This window comes from Lagopus muta, chromosome 1 (genome assembly GCF_023343835.1).
Source record: "Lagopus muta isolate bLagMut1 chromosome 1, bLagMut1 primary, whole genome shotgun sequence".
Taxonomy (NCBI): domain Eukaryota; kingdom Metazoa; phylum Chordata; class Aves; order Galliformes; family Phasianidae; genus Lagopus; species Lagopus muta.
The window spans coordinates 64,617,467-64,636,480 of record NC_064433.1 but is presented as its reverse complement, the minus strand read 5'-3'; the positions used below and the strand labels follow the sequence as shown (position 1 = coordinate 64,636,480).

Below are 19,014 nucleotides of genomic sequence, written 5' to 3'. Positions count from 1 at the left end.
AGATGAGCACAGCATTCCTCCAGTTTGCTTTGGGTTCATGAGTAGATTTTGTTTTGCAGTTGGCCAAAGGGGTTTCACTCATGCACATTATTTAAATGAGAACTGAATAAACTTACATTTTAGACACAGAAATATGAGGAACTACAGTCTGGAAAATGAAAAAGCTTTATAAAAACCATATGGGGAAATCTGAAGGAGGCAGCTTATGTAATTGCACAGTTCTACAGTGAATGAAAGGCAGAAACCCATAGCCTGATACATTCTCAAAGGTTTCCTTTTATAACTCTTGTCTGTCCAAAGAGGATAGGGTGCAGCTGGGTAGAAATTGTGTTTTTTTCATTTAACAAAAATCTGGGATTCTGTGGGGTTTTTTTTGTTTGTTTTGTTTTGTTTTGTTTTGTTTTTCCTTTTGAAATGGAATGAGAACAAAAGATTTTAGAATTTTCTATGGTAAAGTGTGGGAAAATTATTATCCAATCAAAAGGTGTAATTTTGACAAAATCACTGTTTCAATTTGAATTTGAACTTCTTCAATTTTGGAAGTTTTTTTGTTTTTGTTTTTGTTTTGTAAATTGTGCTCTTTTGAAATGTGTTCCAAAGCTATTCAAATGTCAAAATGCATCGCTTTCAAAAATACCATAATGATGTATTTTGATCTTTCTAAATACTTTTCTTCTCCTTAGCTTTTCTAATAAAGCTTCCTTAGTTTCTGTGGTTGCAAGAAAGTCCTTCTGCTGCTTCTTACTACTCCCCCTCCCCCCCCCAAATAATCTTCCATTTAGAATATATGTGTCAGGGAAGATCTGTGGCCAATTTCAGTCACAAAACTAAATCCATTAAGAATTAAGGGAGTAAGTGCAGGACGCAATTTCAGTATAGCTGCCTTGCAGGACTGTAAGTATGGCTCTGGAGAGCTCTTAAAATTGTGAAGTAACTGAGGGAAAGACAAACCTCTGGATGCGAATAAGGTCGGTGCTGCAGAAGTTTCCTAGCATGTAGGAAACGTCCAAGAAACAACCATGTATTATACCAATTGTAATTTGTGTGTGTGCACGTGTGAATGTCTGCATATATACAAGACATTAGAGTAAAAAATTGTGTTGGTTTAATTAGGTAGGTTGCACCAGAAGTCATGCCTCCTATTTATTTCTGTGGACACTACAATAGATACGAAGTGCACAATAAAACTATTCGATAGAATAAATTCTCAGCTACAAGATGCTATTTTTCCATATAGCCACCACCATTAGATATGCATTTTGGCCAGCAATGAACAAGAGTTCTTCATTTTGTGGTGTAACAACTATGCATTTCCATCCAGAATGTGTCTTGTCTTTCACAACTCTGTCACCGCCGCTGAAATGCACCATCCACTGCCTCACTATGCTCACATTCACTGTTCGGTCTCCATTAATCTTCTGTAAGTGTCAAGGAAGGTCAGTGGGTGCCATTTTTTGCATTCAGTGCCACACCTTTGCTTCATATGCACTTCCATGTCAGATGCCATACTGTCAGACTGCCTCTTTGCTGCCATCTTTCACACAGCAACAAAATGCAAAGGGATATTGGTGGGAAGGTTCAACTTCCATTGCCATACCACCAAGATCTGCCTCTGACATCATGGACTAACATAATAAAATAGGAGGCTTTCCTTTCAGAGCAGTCCTTGTATTTCAGGGGATAGGTCATTTAGTATCTTGGGCGTACAATCAAATAATAAGAGAAGCTGAAATAATAAACAGAAACTGGTGGCACCAACTCCTGGTCTCCATTTTGGAAAAGAAACAAATGGGGTTCTTCGCAGAAATGAGAAGATGGAGGTGCGGGAGCCCCTCTCAGTTACGAGCTCCTATCACCGCTCTGAAGAAGTGCTTGAGTGAGATGTAAGGTTTTAGTGTAATCTGCAGGGCAGATCTATTTGTAGTAGCACCTTTCCCCAGTGCTTGTTTCTTCGTGCCTATCTTCATGCCATTCTGCCACCTCCTCAGATGCACCAACTTGACTGTGTGTGGGCTGTGTTGTGTAAAATGGATTACTGGAGCGATCTGGGTTTAAAAAATCCCTGATAAAAAGCGTAGGAGGAGGAAGTAAATTGTTGTAGGTGCTGAAGGGTGGAAAGTGCTTAAGCTGGCATCACAGTAAAGGACTACAGATTGCACAATCAATTCAGAGAAAGAAACATCTAAAAATATCATAAAAAGAGATGAACGTGGTAACAGAGCACCTGACAACCAGGAGAACACCAAGAAAAAGGCTGAAGGGGAAAAGTTTTTCTGTGCAAGGGTAATGGAAATTGGGAACAAACACCATGCCTCCTGCATTGGGAAAACAGCATTTTTACACAATAAGCACTTTGTGAGCCTGTCACTTATTTCTACCCCAAGAGTCAAGAAAAACAACCCAAGAGTTAATCAGGAACAGAGTTTGTTGCCAGTGTTGATTCCAGCTCAATTTACAGCCACTCACCTTCTGCCTCTCCTCACAGCCTCCCCGGCCATGGCCATGGGTGGCTTGCAGGTTCCTCCCGCCTCTTCCAGAAGGTTCTGACAACCCTGCCTCAGCTGCTGCCTGCCATGCACAATGCTGATGGACTGAGGGCTTCAAGGAGACTTTTTGGTGGAAGTTAGGTGCTACCGGAGGCAGAAAGCATGGTGTGGGAGCCACTGCAAGCTGTGCATAGGGGCAGAGGCCCAGCACACAGCAGAACCCACCTCAGCTGGCGCCACCGAATGCATCCTTAGTGATTCCAGAGCGTTTGTCAAAACCGATCCAATCTTCCACCTTTTCAGGGAAGGGAGATGATTCCCAGTCAGCCCATTTTCCCATACCTGATGTAATTCCTAAGATGCCATAACTGCTGAGCTGCTTCTTCCCCTGCCCCGCCTGCTGGAAAAAATGGAAGAAGGGAAATGAAGCTATTGTCTTTTTATTTGGGGAGGTTGGGAAAGAAAGGAGGCTGCAATTTTAGGATAATCTTTCACATACACTAGATAGTTCAACATAACAGGCAGCCAGCCAGGCCACTGGAAGACTCGGTAGTTCCCACATTTCCTCATACTGGAGGGACAGGATTAAGGGATATTATAATGCTGCTGCCTTTGATAAGCTCAAGAACTTGGGGATTTGATTTCTGCCGCTTGTCTACTGGAACCCATCTTGGTTCCCCCTGGAGGGGATGTCCAGGGGATCTGGATGTCTCTGTCTCACACCCATAGGTGCAGCTGCAGCTCCCACCTTTCCAAGTTCAGCCGGTAACGAGGCATGACGTATGTCCCATGGAAACACACGTGCACATCCTCATGCATGTACACAACAGTGATATGAAACAGTAGTGTGCTCGTGTGGCCAAGAATACCAGCGGTATCCTTGAAAAGAGTGTGGCCAGCAGGTCAAGGGAGGCAATCCTCCCCCTTTCCAGAACTGCTGAGGCCATGTCTGAAGTACTGCATCCAGTTTTGGGCTCCCCTATTCAAGAAAAACAGGGAACTGCTGGGGAGAATCCAGTGGAGGGTCATAAAGATGATGAGGAGCTTGAAGCATCTCCTTTAAAGGAAAGGCTGAGAGACATGGGGTTGTTCGGACTAGAGAAGACAGAGAAGGGGGTTTTGTCAATGCTTACAAATATCTAATGGGCGGGAGTCAGGTGAATAGAGCCAGGCTGTTCTGGGTGGTGGCCAGTGACAGGACAAGTGGCAGTGGGCACAAACTGGAACAGGAGAAGTTTGAGCTGAGCATAAGAAATTCTTTACTTTGAGGATGACAGAGCACTGGAACAGGCTGCCCAGAGAGGTAGTGGGGTTATCTTCTCTGGAGATAGTCTAAATTCTCCTGGACACTTTCCTGTGCAATTTATGGTAGGGAACCTTTTTTAGCAGGGGGTTTGTGCTGGATGATCTCCAGAAACACCTTCCAACCACAATGACTCTGTGATTCTGTTTGAAGAGGAAAATGACATATATTTTGAAAGACAGACATAATGGGATGGAAGGAGGGGGACAATTTTTTTTTTTTACCAAAAATGTCCTTCACACTAAAACAGTATAAACTGCAAATCATGCTTTTTCTGATTTTAGTGGAAGAGCTTTTGAGTGACTGGAGAAAGGAAGACGGTCAGGCAACTGCATTGTCGCAAGCTGAATGCTGACTGTCCTCATTCATCCTCGAATTTCAGCATGACTGCTTTGAACGCTGCCAGCTGAGAGACAGGCCAGCTCCACGCGTTTCACAGTGAGTGGCTCTCTGTAAAAAGTTCAACACTCATTTGGCGGTTTAAAACTACAAGGCAGTTCACCAAGTCTAAATTGAAATTTACAGAGACTCCACAGAAATACTGCAGACTGACCAAAAATTTCCAAGAAGCGTTTCTGGGAAGCACCGACGTTTCTCTTCCTCGCAGCTCCCCCTGGCGGCCCCGCTGCAGGGTGGCAGATACACAGCTTTCAGCGAGCAGATAAACTAGCTGCTAAGGATGGCTCTATCACACGCGTGCATCTTGGAGATATATCTCAAGATCTGTTTACAAATCCCGACTTCGGCATCATGAGTTTCACACTAAATTACTCCGCATCACTTCTGTCATTTTTTTTCTGCAAATTATCACGTAGTTGAGGGGGATGCATTAGCATATTAAAAATGTGTTGAAATTTGCTTGGACGGGGATTACGGTAACTTCAGAATCCCTGTTAGACTAAGCACGAGTTGCAGATTTTCTGAAATGTTTTAATGTGCCAAGACCAATACTGCAGGGATAAAGCTGAGAACAATAGGGGGCCACAAAAGCCAAAACTGTTTATTAAAAAAGACTGGAAATGGCACACTGGTGCTGTCAGAGCTGATAATGGTAACATGAAGAGTAGAAGTAATAGCCAAAGGAAGCCAGGACACAGCAGCCAGAGATGGAGACCAAGGGCTGGTAGCAACATATTAAAAGGGACTGCAGGGAAACCTACAGTCATTATAGGGAAGTGAACTTTACTTTTTCAGCTTTATAATTAAGCAAACCAGAAAGGTGGCAGCTAGAATAGCCTATATCTTGAAATTAGCTTGAAACTTGGCAAGGAGATTGCTTTAAAGTAATCAAATAAAGTCTTGCCTTGTGACATCTTCTGCAGAGATGTCTTTTATAACCTTGCTGATAGTCTCTTAAAATAGCAGTACCATATTGTGAGCAATAACAATGTCAAAGTATTCTTGGTTAATAAATGGCAACGGCTCCCCAAAAGTAATTGGCCATAAACTATACAAAGATTTAGATTATATCTCTCACAGTTTAACAGATACAACTAGGTGTACTCGGAGTTTTTTTTTCTTTTTTAAACCAGGAAGCATTAACTCCTTGGATACAACCACCTTCTTAGGATATAACCAACTTTACCAAAGCTAGTAGAAAGGCTAAAACTTCAGTCAAACTAAGTTTTTAGAGCACCACCTAGTACTTAGAACAAGCACACCTCAACAACAAATTTAAATTCCTGCTTTGGTATTCTACTTTCTCTATGAAAATCCACAGCAGTGGGATGCAAGCTTGCACATCACTACAGAATAACAAAGCCTGCTTATCAGGCCACTCTCTGGGATACAGAGATCACACTTGTGTGCTTGAAATAGAGGGATAAGAACCTGACATAAGTTCTAGACACATCTTTTTTTCTCCTAAACTTTCACTTATTTCCTCTCTTCTTGCATGAAGAGGACATGGTAGTTTAGCAAAGTTTCCAATCTAATTGTGATTTTCACGTTGTGATGTTTGAAACTAGAACATGAAAAACAGCTGGGATTGTGACTGCGATTGTAGCTCTTGTCTTCAGAAATAGATTTTGACCAAAGTACTAAAGCTCAAGGTGCTCAGGATTACACAGTAGTGAGCAACAAAGCAATGGAAAACATCATACACTGCAATTGAGAATGTCCTATTCACCTGGAAGCTATGCATTGTCAGTGGATTGCCCCTGGGATCAAGCAGCACCCTATTATGTACAGGAAGATGCCTACAAAAGCAAGGGGCAGATGCTTATGTAAAAGAATACTTATTGTAAGAGACAAACTTTTAAATTAAGATTAATCAAAGACTATTCACTATGAAAGTAAAATCACCATAAGATGGAAAAGCACATACTCCTTAACCTTTGGAAAGGAATACCTGTCAAAACGTTTTCTCAGCATTCAGGTGTAAAGAGACACAAAGACAAATTATAGAAAAAGGTAACCATTTATTCAAGATATGACAAGTATATTTACAGTATCCATTTGCTCAGAATGAAATCCACCCTTACAATTTTTTTTTAAAGCAGCAATTATAAATTACATATGAAAGAGGAAACGTTCCAAATATGTTTCTGTTAGAGATTTTTTTTTTTTAAACAACAGAAACATTTAAGGCTAAGTAGTTTAGACCATTGCTGCCACCCACATTTATCTTGGCAAAACCATCTAAAAGACAACATTACCTTGAGGGATTAAGACTCTGTGAAACTCAGCATACCCTTTTGTTCCCTCAGATGCATTTCACAACAGTTCAAAACTGACAAAAATTGACTTTTCATTTAAAACAAAAAATTAAACAGGAGCAAGATGAACTGACTACATCTCAATTCCAGAGGGCTAAAAGATAATACACAGTAATGCATTCATTACCACTGAAAGATGTCAGATTTCTTGTCGATGAAAGAACTTCGGCTTACCAAGCTATCTGCTTTCAGTTAGAGCTCCAGTCACATGGCGTGATCCACCTGTCCCATCAGCTTACTTTTCAAAAGACAAGAAAAATCTTCAGGTAGCTGACTTGTAATGTAAATGATGAACACTGCTTTAAACAGCACTTGATTCCCACAGTACAGACTACTGCTCTACCAAAGCAAACGTGATGAGTTTGCTGAACAGCTGTAGTGTTATTTCTAGTCATTTAACACACAACAGATCCGCAGGAACAGTTAAAACTGGTTCATCTCTTGAGGTAGGAGCCACAAGTCACATTTAGTCCATATGTAACACATGCTATCAGGCAAATATAGCCAACTTTTTCATATAAACATTCAAGAAAACACTGATGTGTCTTCTCAGATACTGTTCACTAACTGTCATGGCATTTTTTCCTCCCAGTGAATCATTTTGTGCCTGTTTGAGAAGGAAACTAATTAAATATAGGAGTTAGAAATACTAGGTCACAGCCATTCCATTAACATTAATGCAGCTGCAATGAGAAAACACTGGTGCCTTATACAAAAAGCTTTGTAGCAACTTCCAAAACAGTATCTGAGAATTCTTAAAAGATGTTTTGAAAAAAATACCAATTTTAACTGCATAATAATAAGATCAGTCATTAGGCCTTTAAGACTACATAGCTAGGTGAAATACTATCATTGCATTTCAGTAAGTTTTCAGGATTACATTTGAAGGGAAAAAGAACATTAAAACAGAAAATCCCCAAAACCTTCACAAATGCAGTGATCACTTAATGATCACTTTTTGTTAGGTATCTATAGCTGTATCTATTGAAAGTACACAATGTTTAACATTCCAAGAGAAGCAGAAACGTGACCTTTGCATTAGTGGGGGACACATACTCCAGGCAACGGCTAAGTTGTTGTTATGACAGATACAAGTTTTGAGTTATTTGAAGGTTTGAAGATAACTCAAGGAACAAGTTATGTAACGCTGAGATTGGCACTTGATTGTTAATTAGCCCATTCACTAAATTTGCTCCCCAGAGACTCACATACACAGAGTTTTAAGTTTTCATTTTATTACTGTAAAAAATAAACGTCAACTTGTAGTTCCAGAATAAACAAAGAAACCTTAGCTTCAAACCATTTAAAAACAAAAGGTTCATATGTTGATAAGATACATTTCACAAGATCCATGTCAGCACCGTAACCAAGTGCTTTTTTTTTTTTTAACCAAACACATTTTGAAGTTTCCACGTTAGTGAGAAGGGGCTACATTCTCACCTGGATGCAGACATAACATGACTCAAGAAGAACAAACTGGAAGGAGTGTAAGTCAGTTTCTAGAGTTCCCTGTTGAACTCTACATGTTCGGAATCAACACTTAAGACTGAAGTTACTGAAGACTGACCTTCTGCATATTCCAAAATGGAAGGCAAATACAGTCAACTTACATTTGGCTTTGAAACATTATCTTAATGTTTTATTTCAACCACATATTTACAGAAATGCATACAACAGAAGTGTGCAGGATTTCCTTTTTAGTCATGATATACTTAGAGATGAACAGTCATCTCAACTTTCATGCAAAGGTGCATCTCCTGTTACACAAGTTCTCTGTACTCTGCTTATTTTTTTTTTTTTTTTGGTTTGTTTGTTTTGCATTCTGAGGGTAACAAGAGGAAGGTTGGAGAAGTTGGAGTGACCTTAAAAATGGAGGCCTGTTTGCTCTACTGCACCTTCACAATGAGGAGGTAAAGTACAGGCACCTTTAAATCCGGAAGGGTTCATTACCTTTTCCAAAACCAACAAACACAGTCTTGAACAGTTGTAATGTGAGTTATTCCATGACTTTCACCTCTTCAGTTTACTTCCTGAACTCTGGAGTTACTTTTCCTAGAAGCATACTTGCCCAGCTTCTAATGTATACTGTCGACTATACGTTTTAATTTAAACTGTTATGTAAAGAATGTTACAAGCCTTTCCTTTGTACACAACTTAATCTTTGTGCTGAGTATTCTTCAAAAGGATTTTATAAATAATACAATAAGTTTAGAATCAGTCTTCTGCCCTCTTGTCATTATACCATGTTGTTGCTTTCTCCAACTTTATCTACAAGCTGCAAAAAAGAAACAAAAGAAGCTTTAAGCTACAATACACTTATGTACAATTTAATTAGTCTCAGATGCAACTTGCTGTTTGCACAGTTGGTATGTAACTGAAAATGAGAGTAGTACTCACCAAGGTTTCATGATTTAAGTTTGTGAAATTAAAAATCTTGCATTGCAACTGTGTTTCTAGATGACATGTTTTCTTATATAAGACATTAACAGTGCAACATGAAGATGCAAGAGAATGAAAAAGGAAATAGAAGAATACAGATACCACTGCTAGCTTAATGATTAAAACAAAACAATGCGGTATCAGCCACACATGCATTAGAAGACCAAGTAAGATATTTCAACTGACCATTACTGTGGATTCTCTTCTGAGCCTACGTAGGCTTTGAATAAAACATTAACAATTATCTTTTTAAAAGAAGATTTAACCCCATTATGATCAAATTAAACGTGAGTAGACAAGATCAATTGACAAGTAAAACATTCAATTGATCATGAACGATGAGCCAGAACGTGGCCTAAGCTGTACAATTGGAACACATGATCTTGAAAACTGATTTTTAAAATACAGACTGATATATCTCTTAGTTACGTCCCCTATAAATTTTTAAGCAGTAGCTATTAAAACTGTAGCTTTCAAAACCAGGGTTAAAAACATTTGTGTTAAAATACATACAGAAATTATCACAGTAAAAGCAGTTGACCAAAATACCCTACCTAGATTACCATCTTTCTGGCACCCATTTACTGGCTACTTAGATAAGAATCCCTGGTTACTTAGTTAAGAAAATGGAAAACTGCATTTGAAGAAGTACAGAGCTTAGTAAATAGCCAAGAATCAATCCGTTACAGCAGGCCTGAATAAATGTTGTACTTGATGAATGATTATGCATAATGAGAGTTTCTGGATTCACCATGCAAGCTGCAAATTAACACTGTGCAAACCTCTTTGTTACTACAGACTACTTTTCTTAGATACATCCAGATGCTGCACAAAGAGGAGAAATGCCTCTCTCTGACAGGCAGGAGAAGAGGCACAGAACAGAAGAGGCACAACAGAACAGTTGCACGGTTTGCCTGTCTGTGGTCACCTAGGGCCAGCAGTGAGGCAGGAACCAGTATTCATAGTCACAATCCTGACTCACAATCCAGGGCTTTTTCCCCTTCACAAGGCTTAAGCAGGGGCAGCTTCTGCAAAGGTGTTGTTTCTTTTACATTTGAAAGCCTCTCACTGGGAACGAGGGTTATTTGAGGGTTATTTGTACCGTTCAAAAACTATGCAGTAATACATTCAAATTCATTGTTACAAAAAGCTGTATCTTATTTACTCCCAATGCATTTGTGCTACTGCAATAGTAATGAAATAGGAATAATAGCAAAAGCCTTGCATTTTACATTAAGTGCCAAACACTTACCGAGCTTATACCAGGTAAATTCAAGAGAGAACCAAGGACTGGAACTCTTCTAATAAAGCCAATCACCACAGGAAAGAACCCCCTTTAGGTTAGATAAAAATATTGTATTAGTTTTTATAAACAAACTATTCTAACGTTGCTCTGAAGAACTGGAAATTCAAGTGCTGTCATTCCTTCACTGAAAATTACTTCACCAAGTACATGAACAGACATTTAGCAAAGAAAAAACAAACAAACAGAAAGATTATTTTAAATTGAGGTAAACATTTTCCTCATAGTTGGCAACCCTCAGAATCAGCTGTTCAGAGAATTAACTAAGAGATGAATATCCAACTTAGTCAAGAGAACTGATGTTCTCATCTACTTTCTCAAAATTATTATAAACATTGAGATAACTTTTTTTTAACCTTATAGGAAATACATTCTTGCAATATCACTCATCTTCCTATATCCAATGTAAAAACACTTGGAAGGTAATTCTAGGTAATCCACTTTGAAACCAGATATGGCAGCGTTTAATCGATTAAAGAAAATTAAGCACAACATGTTTGTGCACTCACATAATTGACAAATACATGTAGTGTCAGAAATTTGAATGACGAGCCAGGAGTTGCTGCCTTTTACAGCTGGCAGGGTCTAGCCCCTGCACTACCTGTTTGTCCCTGCAGCAGGAAGAAGGATTTTCTGTGGCAGTATCTCAGCTGTCTGAAGTCAACTGCAGCAATTCAGCTGGTACTGGCATTGTATGTTCTCTAGCTGAGCTATACACTTCCCAGCATAGAATAAGGATTGGCATCTAAATCCACCTGTCATGTCTGACCAGAGGAATTTCACTATTCACCATCCTCTTGCTGGTAAAAACAATTTTGTTGGATCATATCAATACCAATAAGTCCTCCCTCCTCCCTGGGCTATCCATATATTATTATTCTTTTTTAAAGACCAGATCATTACACTGAACCTACGTACCATGATGCAGGGCACAAAAACCACTTCTAACAGACAGACGTGTAATTGGTGTAGCCAAGAATGCAAAATAGCCATTATAGTTAGGATAGCATCTTTAACAAGAACTTCAGATATCTTTGATCTGAACAAGGCTCTGAGAGCAGTTTAGACTATGAGAAAAGAGACTGTACTGTAATAGCTGTCTCCAGGGAATGCAATTTGAATGTGTAAAGGCAAAGAACTGAACCTCTGATAGGAAACTTCTGGCAGTACGCTAAATAAAGGGAAGGACATTCTGGATATAATCCAGAGTAAAATCACAACTGCATCTCTCTCACTGCAGTAAAACATGTATTATCATTATTAACTGTTTAAGTGTTCCTGGCTACCAGTACCTAAAAGCTTTGCTTCGTGCAATTTCTTCTACAGAGTATGAAAGATGACTTCATACAAGAAGTCTAATTGGACAAGAGAACTGTCTACACACAAAAATTCTGGTGGAATTGTTTTAGTGGTCTAAAATAAATAAATAAATAAAGAGACCAAATAAAGTATAATACAGTGCACCTACCACACAAAAAGTTCCCAAAAACATAATTACAGTTGATACTGACAAATCTGAAGCAAAACAAAGAGCTTTGCTTGAAGTAGTAACTTGCTAGCACTGTAACAAGAGATACAATTCTTAGCAAGTATCAAGAAGTAGGAAAAGTTGTTTAGAGGCAAGTTTAAAAATTCATTTGGAATTATTTATCAGTTGTTGACACTTTTCAGGGTAAGATGTAGTCCTAGTGACTTTGAGATAACAATTCAGTGGGCCTTATGTTAAATAAATAAGCATTAGATGGAATTTTGTCTTTAAAAGAGAAGTCCAGGAACCAACAAAATCTTCCCTTCTTACTTATATTAACACACTTTCTTACTTTGTTTTCTGAAGTATGGAACTTCAACCACGGAAATAAATGGTATGTTGCAACAACCCAGGTTCTTTCACCCTTACAATTAATTGTAAGTTAAATGACATGTTGTAACAGATGCAACATACCTGTTGTAATGTTATTAAGTATGTAACATCTACATAGAGGAGAAACAAATGCTTAAGTCGTTTCAGACATCAGTAACCAAAACCAGCATCTCATACATTGCAAACAGGGCACAACAGCACATCACAGAAGCCACCTCCTCACCTGCAAGGTTTGGAGGCTAAGATGTTTGTAAGCACATATTTTGCCTCATTTATTAATTCAAAGAACAAACTCTCCACCAAAAAAGCCGAACGACCAACAACTCAACCAACAAAACCAAGAAAATATAGGCATTTTAGTTTTCTTTTATATGGAAATACTTAAAACTTGGCACTTACAACAATTTGATCTCCCAAATATTTTGAAGCTGTACAGTTATTGGATTAGATATAAGCTACATTGCCAGAAGTCAGTTTGATATCTGCCTCACCAACATCAGCAAATTTGAGTCCTGGAACCTTTTCACTTCTTGCAAATATAACCCAACAGCTTTAAACAAAATCCAGCAGAAGTGAACACTCAAAGAATGTTTTCCCAGTTGTAATAAGTACACTAAGCAAGTACATGTGCTCCTCAATACATCAATATAGAAAGCAATTTTGAAGCAAGTCTTACCTGAATAATAGGAAGAACCCATAAATTTCAAGAATCATTCCTATTAAAGGCCAACCAATCAGAACTATCAGCACACCACCCAGGAAAAAGCCCGTTGCTTTCATTTTGTGTTTTTGGAAGAAGAATCTAAATGTTCTTTCTAAACCAATAACAAAAGCCAAGCCAGCCACAAATAAAACCTAGAAGAGACAAAAACCAACCAAATAAAGAACACAGCTAAATACATTCCTAAGTTTAGAATGGAAGCACATATTATTAATCTACAAAATTAGACTGCATTTTTGCACAACTTATTTTAATATGGAGATTAACAATGAGAGAACTTATTAGTGATTTTAAGAGTCTACCTTCGTGGCCTCTAACAAGCATAATCATGTCAGAAGACCTGGTGACAACAGCTGTCTTTCCTGTAATATAAATACAGTCGTTACCTGCAGTCAGTACTGAAGATTAGTATCACTAACAGCTAAGACTCCTATAACTGGGAACAGACATGCTCAGAAGCACCCTATGATGGTCATCTTCAATAGCTTGTGCCGATCATTGCAAAGGCAAAACAAGAAAAAAGCTGAAGGGCATTATCAGCTATCTTCCTTAATTTTGTCTGTGTAACAGGCTACTACTATTCACTAGTTCCAGTGTAGGCTGACCATCATCACAGCAGTCTAGCCTAGCTAAAACTGTTTTGAGTATCCTTCAGCAGCAGAGCATTACTTTAATCTGTAAGCATACATCTGGGCAACATCTTTTCTGGAAAGAGATTACATCTCAGATTTTACTCATAACTAACAGATGAAATTCAAGTTTATGTTATGTAAAAAAAAAAAAAAAAACACCAGAAAACAAACACAAACCACAAACATGAAGCTACTTCCTTACCGCCTTTTACCCCTTCTCTTTTATAATTAAACTTTCCTCTAATGATATATAGTAACTTTTCTTGTGTTATCTCTGGTTACCACACTGCTTTTAACCGTCTCTTCCTACCTACATTCTCATTATTTTCCCCAAACTGGATCTTGCATTTCCACCTTATCTTAGAAACACAGCAATATAAGCACTGTTTTATTCTCTACTTTTTCAGTGTGCACCCAAATTCGAAGAACATTTATAGAGTTTCCATCCAACAAACCGCAGTAGTTGATACTGCTGTCACAGATTGAAACTGGTCCATTTTGTCCACAGACTTTTGGTAATCAAAGGAGGACACAAATCTCTATCAAGCTGGGCTCGCTGGCTGGCAAAGCTGACAACAGCTGGGGCACAGCAGTATCAGATTTAGAAAACACCATGTTATTTTATGTACCTGACCTAGGATTTATTTTCTATCCTGCTTAAGCAAAAATTTCATTTTGGTAAAAACTGAAGATATTTCAGCTTTCTGTTGTGGTGATCTGCTCTCCTAAGCCATTACCAGCAATTCATGCTTCTCTCCATCCTAATAAAGCACAGCAAAACAGCATTTAACAGAATGCACAGAACACACCATCAGCATTCTTATTCAAATAGATACCTAGCTTTTACAGTTACCTTACAAGACCATAAAAAGAAAGTGTTAGTAATGATAGCTAATCTAGAAGTCTTATTTGCATCAGCATAACTGTAGGACAAGCTGCTGCTTGTCAGACCAACATACCACAGGCCTGACCTGGAGATACAACATTAAGACTGATGTGAGCTTCTCTAATGTTAATCAGAGAAAATGATTCACTCAGATCACTGCGCATAACTCTTCCTTTACACTAAGTTACCACAGTACCTGTTATGACCCAGTTTCTAATTGAAAATATATAATCTTCTAAGTTTATTTTTAATTATAATATATACTTAAAAGATACACACTTACATTTCCAATAGCAAGAAGAGCTTTGTCAAAGAAGAGTATCATTCCAAAGAAAAGGAAAAACACTCCAAAACCTGTTAAACCCATTCCGATCTCTGCAAGGAGAAATAAAATTAAGTATATTACATAACATGGTAACAGGAAAAACTCATGCTTAGAAATTGATACAAACTTGGAAGATGCAACACACAGGAAGTTTAAATTCATAGACAAGCTCACAGACTATTTCATGACTACTTAAAAATTTCCCTGAACGTACAAATAAAGCTAGTCCTGTATAAACCAGTTATTTCAATACCAGAAAAAGAGATGTTTGGGAACTGCTTATCATAAAAAGGATCAATTTAACAATGTACTGAAATTGAATGCAACAAAAGCATGTATGGATATACACATATGGCAAACATCCCTTTTGATTTACTGCTAGCAAGGACTATTTTGGGAACAGATAATAAAACCTTGTTTTCTATTTGCAACTCTTATCCCATAATGCTTATTGCAAACACACAAGTACCTCGTCCTCCTGAGACCTCACGTTCCATGTTACATGCATGGCAATCCCATTTTCCCAACTTCCGGATTAAATGCAACACAGATTAATGCTGCAGGCTGCTTCCATATAACACATGCTGATGGCTGTTAAACATTAGCTTGGGTCTCCTGCCAGCTGTCAGTTTTCACAGGACTCGTAGGCGGTATCTATCTCTGAGCTCTGCCTGTCGGTCAAGGTTGTTCAAGAAATATTGGATAGGCAAGAGCAGGATGGAAGATTCATTTGCCTGGAAATGTCAGGCTACGATTAAAACCATCATTTGACAATAGCCTCTGAGGTATTTTGAAGAATATACACAGAAGTACATCACACCTTTAAAATTAAATGCCTATGGCCTTCCTGTCACTCTCACACAGACCGAATACAAGAAATAACAGGAACAGAAGCAATCTTAGCTGTAAAAGCTTTGGTGTTTATCCACGCACTCACCATCATGACTGGAGAATTTAGAAATATACTGGACAAACACACAGCTAGCAAAAACAACATTAACTAACAGTATTAATACAGGCAGGCTGGCAATCCAGTATACTTTAAAGATGTCAGTATTTTTGTGTGGCCTAGGCCTAACAAACAAAAAGCCCTTCACTGATACCACTAGCCAAATTAAATCTGGAAGAGATATCTAAACGTATTTTTATTTGCTCTTTTGACTGCAAAACATACCATTTAACATTGCCTGAAGAGCTCAGGAATGAAGGATCATAACACTGTCAACTTCAGATGCTTAATTTACAACAAAAAATTCCCAAACAGCTCAGAGTAAAGAGATTTGTTACAGCAACGTCCAGATTCCCCAACTTCTCCTTTCAGCAAGGCTGCTGACCGCATGGTGTTAAATCATGGTATTAAGTCTGCCACATTAAAGCTTTACTATGAGCATTTTAACCGCTCTGTATTAAAATCATTACAAGACAATTACCTCTCTGCAGACATTTACAGTACTTTCTTACAATGAACTGCAATAAACAGTGAATTGCAAATTGCATCTCCACTGAATCAACTGACTGAAACTAACATAGGAATTGTAGTCTGCCCTTTCTTCTAGTGCTCTTTACTTTAGAAGAGCAGAAACAATCTGTATTCTGGAAAGAAAACACTCTGAGGCAGGATTCCAAAGGAATTACCAGCTGCCAATAAGATAAATATGCTGCCAGGGGAAGCGAGTACTCATTCCTTCTTCAGACACAGTACAAAGTGGGGTGCGAGCAAGAAACAGAAGCTAACTCCCAACAGCTGCTGCAATTACAGCTCTAACACTTCTGGATTCACTTGAAAACCATTTGTAACCACTTACTGCCACAGTGGGTTCAGTTTCCCTTTAGAAATCAACCATACTCTCTGGTTAGCACAGGAAAAAAAATGCCCACCATTCTCATCATCCCAAAGTTACTGCTGAAAGCAGATGAGATACTGGCAATGGAGGGCAGTAGTTCTGGATTCATTTCAAGTAAATGTTACCAATCCAATCACATCAGAACTGTGTTAGTTCTGTTTTTTTTTTCCTCCAAAGAACATCAAGTCAAGTATGTCTGGCCCTGTCATTTTGTAGTCTTGGCAAACAACAAGCTAGGAAGTTTTGTGATGGGCATAAACTACTGTTAGAATGCTTTCTCCCATGACATAAAAGCCTTCCTATATATCACTCAAATACAACTTTTTCAGTGTCTAGAAATGCAGATACACATTCCAGCCATGTGACAGCTATCCTTTAATAACTGCAATTTGCAGAGGGGAGGGATCAACACATTCCCAGTGTTCCTACAGAAACCCCATGAATTGTGTGAGTAGTGCAGCAAAGCACCAAAATCTTAGCAAATACTAAGTCTTAAGATAGACTGGTTACGAAAGTTAAGGGACGGTACTACACACTACCTTTTTTATAAAAGTAATTATTTTTTGTGTTACAATTCTGTATTTTCCCAAACAGAAGTGAGTTTCAAAACATCTGAAGAAATATCTTAGAAAAATGCTGAAATTCAAAAGCCTCACACTACATCTACTACTCGCAGCTCTGAGTTAAAGCTAACAGCTCAGTGTCCCAAAAAGAAATTAAGACAAGTACAAACAGTGAACAGAGCTCTTTTTCCCAATGAATACTTTGGATGGGACAACGGAGGAATGGGCAAAAGTGAAGCCTACAAGGTTTTAACAAATTATATACGTAAGAATTAGCTCTAAAATTTAACACCCATTCCAGTAGCAGAGCATAGCACCTGAATTTCTCAGGAAGTCATTAACCTTGTGTGTTGCTAACCCGCTTTACTGCCCATTTACATCCTTTGCCTCAGTTGGTTCACCAGTGTTTTCAGTGCTCTGCTATCAAGTTAAACTTCCTTTCCCTACAGCTTTCACACTTGTCCTCCTTCGAGCAACATTACAACACTCATTTCCTTTTATGACAACTATACTGAGAATGCATCATGCATGATGGTTTAGTATGGTTTAGTAGCTTGTGGCACTGATAGGAATGGGAGGGTGGTTGGACTAGATGATCTTGCAGGTCGTTTCCAACCTTGTGATTCTGTGATTCTATGATGCATTAACTTAAATAAAAGAATGACATTCTCCTTTTCTTTGCAGTTTCAATGCCTATAAGCCCTCTGATTTCTTTCAATTTTCCCTTTCAGCATCTTTAACCCCAGCTATTCCTAGTCAGGGAAAGCAAAACTACTATCAGGTCCAAGCTGTTCTTCATTTGCTTCAGACTGAGTGCCTGCTGCTCACCTTAAAACCCCTTCTATGTCACCTGCAAACACTCCATTCAGTAACAAAGTTAAAAGGAACAGTAAAGACACTGATATGTATTTACTCAAAACCATTAACGTCCACATGGAGGCATACGGGATAACAGACATCTGCCAATTCTCACTTTTGTGTACCAGTGTCAGTTTTCATTCATTCTCTTCTTGCCATTACCGCCAGGCAGCAACACCACCACCTCGAAACACCTCACATCCCAAAGCAGACGCCGGCAGCAGCAGAGCTGTTGACCAACGCCCACCTGAAGATGCTGGGAGGGCCCCGAAAGGCTCTATTCTAAGCTCACACCCCCCTCGCTTTCAGCTTCACCCCACGAGCCCCATCAGTACCGCCGCCCCAAGGTATGAGCGCATCCATAGCGTCCCTCAAAGCACAGCGATGCTGACAGCAGCAGCTGAGCTCCCTCTCGGCCCCCACACCCCTACCGCCGGCAATCACCGCCTGAGCCGGACCCTCCCAGCGACTCCACCGCACCACCCGGCCCCGTGCTTCGCCCATACTCCGAAAGCGAGAAGCGCCAACAAAGGGCGCGGCGCTGGGGTGGGTCCGTCACGTGCGGCCCTATGCCGGGCTCACTCAGCCCTCCCGCCAGCACTCCGACGGCCACTCCGCCGCGGCGGGAGACCCGCGTTCCCCTCCCACCGGGAGCCAACGGGGCGAGGGCGCGGCGCTCACTCTGCGTGTCCGAGAGGGAGATCATGGTGGCGGCGGGGCGACGGCGGGGAAGGAGAAAGAGCCGAACGGCAGGAGCAGGGCGACAACGGCCACGTCTTCCGGAAACACGCAGCCCCCTTCGCCTCGCCGCCGGCTGAAAGGACAGCGCCGATTGGCGGGCCGGCGCCCAATTAGCAGCCGCTTTGTTCGAGTGGCTCCGCCCCTCCGCCTTCGTTCCGCCGAGCGGGAGGCTCGTAACGTCGGCGTGGATTGGGGGAGAGGGCAGCGCGTGGTGATACTCGCGCTCGTCTCGCTGTAGGTGATTGGCTGAGGGGAGCCGGCAGCGGAAGTAGGGGACGCAGGGGAGGGGTGGAACTTGGGAGCCGGCCGGCAGGTGGGAGGGCGCGGCAGCCGTG

At 40.0% G+C, this 19,014-nt stretch overlaps 1 protein-coding gene across 2 annotated transcripts; it reads right to left on the bottom strand.

Annotated features, from left to right (window-relative positions):
- Positions 1-8,290: 8,290 nt before the first annotated feature.
- Positions 8,291-18,772, bottom strand: GOLT1B (golgi transport 1B). Of its 2 annotated transcripts, XM_048933381.1 has the most exons (6): positions 18,620-18,731; positions 15,143-15,407; positions 14,632-14,723; positions 12,786-12,964; positions 10,198-10,279; positions 8,291-8,781 (listed from the first exon to the last, which is right to left on the bottom strand). In XM_048933381.1, the coding sequence occupies exons 2-6, from the start codon at positions 15,168-15,170 to the stop codon at positions 8,743-8,745; spliced, it is 420 nt and encodes a 139-aa protein (XP_048789338.1). In that variant the 5' UTR covers positions 15,171-15,407; positions 18,620-18,731; the 3' UTR covers positions 8,291-8,742. The 2 variants fall into 2 exon arrangements, with proteins under 2 accessions (XP_048789338.1, XP_048789339.1); XM_048933382.1 differs by lacking the exon at positions 15,143-15,407 and having other exon boundaries at positions 18,620-18,772.
- Between the last annotated feature and the right edge of the window lie 242 nt (positions 18,773-19,014).